Raw genomic sequence first — 8,121 nt, forward strand, 5'->3', positions numbered from 1 at the left:
TATATATATATATATATATATATATATATATATATATATATATAGATCAATTTATGTAAAACAAGAAATTATATATTATTCTCTTCGAATATTTAAGGTGACTTTAATCTAACTTTGGAGACAGTCGTCAAAATCAAACTGTCATTCCACTAAATAGAACACATCATATTCCATGACACACACACACATTACATATGTGTGTGTATTTTGCACGAGATAGATATTCATCTTTTGTACATGATGGCGATTACAGCAGACTTTATAAAAAGATCAGTCTCATTATTTAATCGCCATATGTATATATGTATATTGTTACAAGTATATTATTACTATGTATATTGTTACAAGTTCAGAGACGCGCGAAGTTTACGCAATATCTCGAAAACTGTAGTGATAACATTTTGTTATTTTACATTTTTGGACTTGCACCGATATCTAGAATACGCCAATAAAATACGATTAAAATGCCACTTAGATATGACATGTTTATGTTGTAATAATTGTGGGATATTTATGTAGAAAAATAACAGAGAACATCCTGATGTTTCGAAAAAATTATGGACTTCAGAAATATTTTAAGTCAAAGTCATGGATGTGTTCTATTCAGTGGAATGTGATAGTGTAGTTTGATCTTGACGACTGTCTCTAAGGTTAGGTCAAGGTCATCTTAAATTTTCTAAGAAAATAAAATATAGTTTCTCGTTTTACATAAATTGATCCCACTCGCCGTTTTATGTATCGCGATGAAGAAGCGAATACTTTGTAGAACCGAGATCACTTGATTGCTGGTGGTGCCAGTGAAAGCGGGAGGGAGAGAGGAAGAGGGAGAGAGAGAAAGAGAGAGAAGGAGACATCAACGATACGGAGCAGATATAACGCGTTTTGTTTCTCCAGCGAGAACTCTACTAGATACAACTTCGAACGTAATTTTTTTCATTAAAAACGCGAGACAACGTCTCGCGAGAATGGTTTCAACGATTACAGTTTGGACAAGGTTCTCTATGTATAGAATGGCGCCAAAATAACGCGTTTGCGAGTGCAGTCTAGACTAAACTGATCCGTCTCAAGTGTAGCGTGTAATATTATTTCAGCGGACCGGTGAAAAGTTAAGCAAACGCGACGGAGAGAGAACGCGAGATCCTACGTTATGACGCATCTTATCTCGCGCGAAGAATAAATTGAGACGGCTCGTAAAATCAGGACGAGAGCCGACGGTGGAAGCGTGCGCGAAAAAGAAGCAATCTGCTTAACGGTGCGTGTTTCCGTAATAAAACTAACTCTGGAATTCGTGCAATTCATGGACGACACGCGTCTGTCCAGCGACTGTCGAAGTTTTGCTGTAATGTAACGGTGTGAACAGGGGTGTGAGAGTGACGACATTTACAGTACCGATTAGCGCGGCTGTATCTTCGGCGCGAGCGATAAAATTGGAAATTCATGAAGACGAATAACGTCCACGGCATTCAAAGCAGTCACTGTCGAGTTTCAAGTACCATCATTATCGCGCCGGTATCATTGTCAAGCTGTGCGTATGTTATAATTTTACCTACACTGAGAGAAAGAAAATACCTAAAAATATCTAAAAAAATAATATTTATTTGGTGGGTCCCGATAATTTAATAAAATTCAAATTCCTCTAGTAAATTACTTAAATCTTAAATTCTGTTATTTGAACAATTGCTTTCATGAAAAGCCGGGAGGTTTTCTTAAGATTTTAAGAAAATGTGTATTTCTTTATTTGAATAATATTTTATATATTAGTATAAGTAAATATGTTATTTTTTTTTTAGTACTCATCGCGAGGAAATATTTACTATTTCTTAGGTATTTTTTCTCTTGGTGTAGAAGGACGCATTTTGAACCATCGTGTCGAAAACCGGCAATTACGACTTAATCGAGTTGCCACGCTCCGAGCCTTACGACTTCATTCACCGCGAAAGCAGATTTGCTTGAGTCCCGAACAAAAGTCAAAATTTTTACGCGGCCTAAGTTGATAACTCAACCTTGTCTACCTGCGATATATAAAAGATTTTACACGCAAGAAGCGACATATTTCTCCGGCACATCTTATCTTACTTTTTCCGCAGACTATGAAATTTCACAGTTCTCTTCCTTAAAATTGACAGAAGGATGAAAATGGTGTTAAAATTCCTAAAGAAGAAGACATTTTTAGGCTAAACAAACACCATACGGTTCAACAGAAATCGCAAATACACGTTAAACATCTTTCCAGACGCACTACGTACCGCACATAATTATAACGAAGAATCTCTCTTTCTGTCTCTCTATCTCTCTCCAACTCTCTTCTCTTCATTTTATCGTTGTTTTTTCTCTTTCTCGCTCTTTCTGCGCATCTTATTCTCTCTTTCGGTCGACCTAGAGCGTACGAAAGCAAGAAGACGCCGTAGCAGCACTATGTCACGCTTGCCTTCGTAGGTGTGTCTACTTTGAAGTTTCGCGGATCCGCGTTAATGCCTGTGTATATGTGTGTGCGCGTTGTGTCTACCGAGCTACCGTTCAAAATCTTTGTCTCCAATTGGGCGATTAATATACGTCGTTTTTCACGGAGCAAAACGTACGGAGGGGAAAGAGAATGCGGGATTTATGTGGACGCAAACGCAAACGCGACATATCTCCTCGGCTTTGTCGCGACGCATTTACCAATTTTAGAATTTTTCGTCCCCTTGTAAACTTATCTGCTTGCGCTGCGCGTTTCTCCGTCAAGGTTGCAAGGCTGTGCGCTATGGGGAAATGTAAAAAGCGTGAACCGCACCTAGGTTATTTGAGGATAATGGGAATACGCAACCTATTTCATGCATCCTGCCGTGCCTTGTCCGGTCGGTAGTATCGAGTCAACGTTATAATTCAAGTGTCGATCGAACGACAGAAAGTAGCATTTTGATTTATCGATGACAATGCTAAGCTTCCTTCTAAAAGTAAGACGTCCCAAGCAAACAACGGTATTTTTAGCTCTTATCAACGTAATATCTTTATCATTAAAAATGGAAATCGAATCTACTGCATAATTATTTTTCAATTAGTTACTTCCTATATTAGAATGCTCTACATATGTTTCGCGGCGATGAGGATGCTAAGCTTAAGCAAGCAGTATCCTCAATTTAAGATCAATTTTCAGCAACTAGATGTGAGATGGCAAGTAAATTCGGAAATACGGCGACCAATTAGGAAATAATTAGCATTTAATTACGCGACAAATTCGATATTTATTTTTAGGAAAGAGAGAGAGTGTGTATGGGGGGAGGGAGAGGGACAAAAAAGACAGAGAAAGAGAGAGTAGAGAGAACAGAGAAGAAGAGAAACGAAGAGGCCGTCGTGGAGGTGGTGGTAAGTCGTTTTGTGTCTGCAACTCGTCTAAATATATACGATCCTCTCCTCGGCGGTGCAGCCTTTCTCAAAGGAACGGGAGAGACGTGTACGAGCTGTCTCGATTTTAGAGAAATCTCCATGCATCTCGCGTAAGAAGGGCGGAAAGGTAAAAACTCGCGCGATACACGCGACCGATCTATTGTAGCTCAGACCAGATGTCGTATTGTGCGCTCGCGAGCCGCTTCTTTCGATAAGTATCTTACGATGATTATTTGAATTGCCCTTTGAGAGCACGATATAATTTTCCAGCGGATACACTGACGATTGCTCAGCCCTTAGATCGAAGATTGTTTAGCTCTCTCGCAGGTCTTTCGGGTTAGTTTTGCTTATACAAGTTACACAAGTTCTTTTGAATATGTTTATACCTTCTGCGTTTGCTAATTGAATTTTTAACACGTCACGCGTGTTTCGCGTGTGGACGAATTAATAGAGCGCAGTAATTTCCATTCTTGCGTTGCTGACGGATGCAATCACGAATTCGCGCTCTCAGTCGTCTTCCTTTTCCATTCTCGCTTCTTTCTCGCTCTCGCTATAGATCACGCGATAATCAAGCGTATCCGGAAGTGAAGTGACGACGACTGTGCGGAGATGACGACGCGCGAGGTGGACGAGAGGCGAACTGGACGGCGCGCATCTTACGCGTTGCGAGCGCGACGTGTAACGCCATCGTTTACCTACTTTAAGGAAGAGAAAAAAAAACGCATTGGCTTACTTCTTTAATGCACAACGGCGGCGTTGTCTTCGTGGCTGCAGCCAATTAGTCGCGAATCTTGTACGGAGGATCGGGTGCTCGACGAGGATCGCGAGGGCGAGCATGCGAGAGAAAAAGGTTCGATCGTGCCGCGGCAGCATGTGAATAAAGTCCATTTACGTGAGATTTTCAGACGTTTTTAAACACACGTTTCCGAGGTAATCTGCCATCGTATAAAACCGGACAGAAATTGGTCAAGTGTACGCGAATACCGAGAACAGCGACGCGTGTTTATTCCGAAGCCATTTTGCACCAACGAAAATCTCCCCCTGTCCGTTCGTCGTTTCTTCTTGTCAATCTGTGCATTCAGATTAAACCTTTACGCTCCGCAGATCTTTATATGACGTCGCCTGTTCGCTTGTAAACATCGTCAAATTAAATTTAAAAAATTCGTTCATGAGACAGTCGGTTATAGAGTGTAATTTTACTTTAATTCAGCAAAATTTATTGTCGTTACTGCCAATTGGCACCATTGGAGTAGAATGCAAAAGAAATCTCAGAATCAACCAGGTTGATATTTGGAGCACAAAGGGTTAATATATGCACAAAACGGCTCTTTCGAAAGTGGACGTCCGAGAACGCTCATTAATTCACGTGTACAAAGCAACGCAAGTTTTGCTCGATCGAAAGAATAAAAAGAAGGGGACCCTTTATAATCAGTTTGACAGGCGCTATTTTCGCGATGCAAGTAAATTATAAATCAAAATCACTTCGGTGATCGCGAGTTCCACCGAACAAAGTGTCGTATATTTAGAGTTATCGCGCGCGTTGCAGAGCAAGCCGGTCGCATTATCGGCATCTACGATTTGAGGGGAGAGAAAAAATCCCGGGAAGATGTCGTTCTCGCCGCTGAAAAGGCACCTAATGTTTATATCTACGACGTCGAGTCACGTGTGAGACTCGTCGTGGTCCACTGTCGCCACCTCGGCGATAAATACTAATTGAGATTAGCATCAGCGACCGTGCGCTGCGCTCAACAGGTGTCTTACGGAGTCCTTGGGCCAAAGAAATACGATCTGAGCGAAAAATCCTCAAGAACGAAAGAAAGAAGGAAGGAGAGAATAACGTGGTATTCAATGCCGACTTTAAGATAAAGGTACCAATACTTGGACACTAATAACACTGGTATCTAACTTTAGATATTCTTATTGCTTTGGTCTTCTCTCAAGCACGGACATTTAAACTTTCAATAGAGAGAATACACACACACTGGATATACACATACATTCTACGTTAGAAGTTTAAATACTTATACTTAATGCAAACCAAAACAATAAGAATATCCAGAGTTAGATATCAATGTTATTAGTGTCCAGGCATTGGTACTTTTATCTTAAAAGCTGCACGCCGCGAAGTGTCGTCTAAACAGCTGTTTCTCGACACGCACGAATATACATCGGACGTCGCAGATATCCTCGCGTTATTGGACGAATACTTTGTGAAAATAATTTCCCAAAATGTTTTGTATCGTCGTACAATCGTCGCGCAATATTCGTAAATTATGTTAAACAGGATAGATAATGTTGCTTCAAGACGCCTTAGATCCTGAACGAAAGAAAACCTTGCGCGTCTAAACCAGGAAAACTGGATATGTGACGGAGTTGGTGACGAAAGAGATGAATAGAAAAAGAGAAAGAAAAAGAGAGAGAGAGAGATAAGGCGAAAATAAACTAGAGCAGGTAAGAAGAAATTAAGAGAAGAATCTGTGTAACAAGAACGAATGGATCGGTGGTGGTAGGAGAAAGGAGAGACGTGCGAACAAGCTGGTGGACACTGCTAGATCTTTATCCTTATCCTTGATCGCGTGTTGTACATTTTCTACAAACACAATTCCTTAATTCTACGATTCTTATTAGTAATGAATCACGATGAAACAACGAGAGAGAAACTTGGCTGAGAATGACTGTCTCTGCGGACAATAGCACGAATCCGGATACACGCACGAGTTCGTCTATAGATCCAAGTGCAGACGTAAAGCGAATTTACACGAGTGAATGCAGACGAAGGCCGCGTGACAGCGCGTGGCAGCGGTAACGAGCGATATAAACACACGAGAGATCGAAGGAGGAGAACACGGAGTTTACACGGTGAAAGCGGTAATTTCGTATAGCCACCGCGTCGCGGCTACCGAAGTCGCGCGAGAGTCACTGAGTACGCCGAAAAAAGCCTCCTTACAATCGGCCGATGTTACACAGTCGAGGATATTACGCGGGGAGCCGCATACACGAGTATCGATATTCACGCTCCATTTTTTTCGTGTGCGTCTCTCTTTCTCATTATGTAAGACCGCACTCGGAGAACCATGCGAGCACCATCGAAGCACGCCGCTGTCTAACCTTTAAAGGACAAGCGAACCACTCGCGATACCGCCGGTGAAATCAAGCGCTAAACGTGAAGTGATCGGCTCTCATCGAGAGCCAAGACGACGACAATCACGACGACTACATAGTCTTTCCCATTTTGACGTTTTTCCGGTTGCGATCGCGCCGGTCGAAGTAGAAATCGTTATTGCAGTTAAAAAAGAAACGGAGTATATCGTAGAGTAAGGTCTATCACCATCAACTTCGTATGAACCTTAATCCAAGCTCGAGTCTTCATCGGAATAGAGTCGAAACTCAGATTGTGGTTCAATCGACGTCGGTGGAAGCGAGTGTAAGAGAGAAACTTACCGGCGGCACGATGCGGTCTCCTCGCCCAGTCGTCCTCTATCAAAGGTGCGACCTGCCGCGCGTATAACGTCAACACGTTCAACAGGAGGCAGAGCGCGAAGTTGAGCAGGATCGGTAATATCAGGCCACTGAGAAACTGCATCTTAGCGGCTTTCGGTGTGTATCGCGACCACCCTTTTCTCTTCTCCTCTTCTATCGTTTTATCAGCCAGTTGCTCTCTCGCACTCTGTTCTGGCACTCGCGCGCGGTGCCTTTACGCATATAGCACGCTTCTCCTCTTCTCTCTCTCTCTCTCTCTCTCTTTTGCTCGCTCGCTCGTTCGCTCGCGCGCTCTTTCTCTTTTTCCCTCTTTCTTTCTCGCCTCTGTCCTCCCCACAGTCCCTCTTCCTCGCTCTCCTTATTCGTAGCCGTAGGAGAGCGTAGTCACGGGTACTAGTCTATTAACGACCGTTCACTGCACAAAACTTTCTGCACTATCTCACACCACGTAACCGATTCCCTCGTTGGCGGTGGCGGCGACGAACCGCGTGAAAGAAGATCAACGCCGAGGACGAAGAGAACCGCTGTTACCTGAAAACGTATTATTCCTGTGAATGCGTGTGTATATGTGTGTGTGAGAGATAGAACAAGCGCGCGCGTGAGCCGCTTCTCTCTCTCTTTCTCTCTCTATTGTTGCGCGCCGTGCGTCGCGATAATAGTGCGTGCGCGAAAGTTCAAGACGAAGTTCCTCTCGCGAACTTTCTGCATTACCGCGCGCGCGGCTCCTCCGCTCGCTTGCACGTAACGAAACGAAGCGGCGAACTGCGAGAAAGCCTCACTCGCGCGCTATCGCAACGAAGCAGGCTCGCACGACTCGCGCGATCTCTCGATTCGCGTTCCTCTCGCGCCTCGCGCTTTCGTCGCGCAGCGCGCCGGTCCCGAGCGCGCGATACTGCGCGTACGTTTTATAAGGTGGTAGGTACACGCCGCGAGAGCGCACCGAGAGACGAAGAGACACGGGAGAGCAGAGCAGCGCGGCGTCGTCGGCTTCGCGTCTCTCTCTCTCTCTCTCTCTCTCCCTTTCCCTCTCTCCCTCCTTCTCTCCTTCTCTCCACCGCTCCTCGTCGTTTCGTCTTGTTTCTCGCCCTCCTCCGCCCTCTCGCGCCACCCGTGTATTACGTCTCTGTTATTCTCTTTACCTCCCGACCGTACTCGCCTCTCCTTCACGGAGTAACGCCGGTGCGCATCTGACACGACGACGACGGCGACGACGGCGGTGGCGGCGGCGGCGGCGGCGGCGGCGGCGGCGGCGGCGGCGGCGGCGGCGGCGGCGGC

At 44.4% G+C, this 8,121-nt stretch overlaps 2 protein-coding genes across 12 annotated transcripts in view; one reads left to right on the forward strand and one right to left on the reverse strand.

The window, feature by feature from the left end:
• The window catches only part of LOC116842659 (dorsal-ventral patterning protein Sog), a 53,252-nt gene that overhangs the window by 28,964 nt on the left and 16,167 nt on the right, over positions 1 to 8,121 (reverse strand). For 4 of the 6 annotated variants that reach the window (XM_032812195.1, XM_032812194.1, XM_032812196.1 and 1 more), the window contains exon 2: positions 6,808 to 7,377. In XM_032812195.1, the coding sequence (XP_032668086.1) occupies positions 6,808 to 6,949 (142 nt within the window). In that variant the 5' untranslated portion in view covers positions 6,950 to 7,377. The other 2 variants (XM_032812191.1, XM_032812193.1) reach the window with 2 other exon arrangements.
• Positions 1 to 8,121, forward strand: part of LOC116842658 (probable phosphorylase b kinase regulatory subunit alpha) — a 51,824-nt gene that overhangs the window by 16,755 nt on the left and 26,948 nt on the right. The window lies entirely within an intron of this gene.

Source organism: Odontomachus brunneus, unplaced genomic scaffold (assembly GCF_010583005.1).
Source record: "Odontomachus brunneus isolate Ranch 3 - 2012 unplaced genomic scaffold, Obru_v1 Obru_scaffold_026, whole genome shotgun sequence".
Taxonomy (NCBI): Eukaryota; Metazoa; Arthropoda; class Insecta; order Hymenoptera; family Formicidae; genus Odontomachus; species Odontomachus brunneus.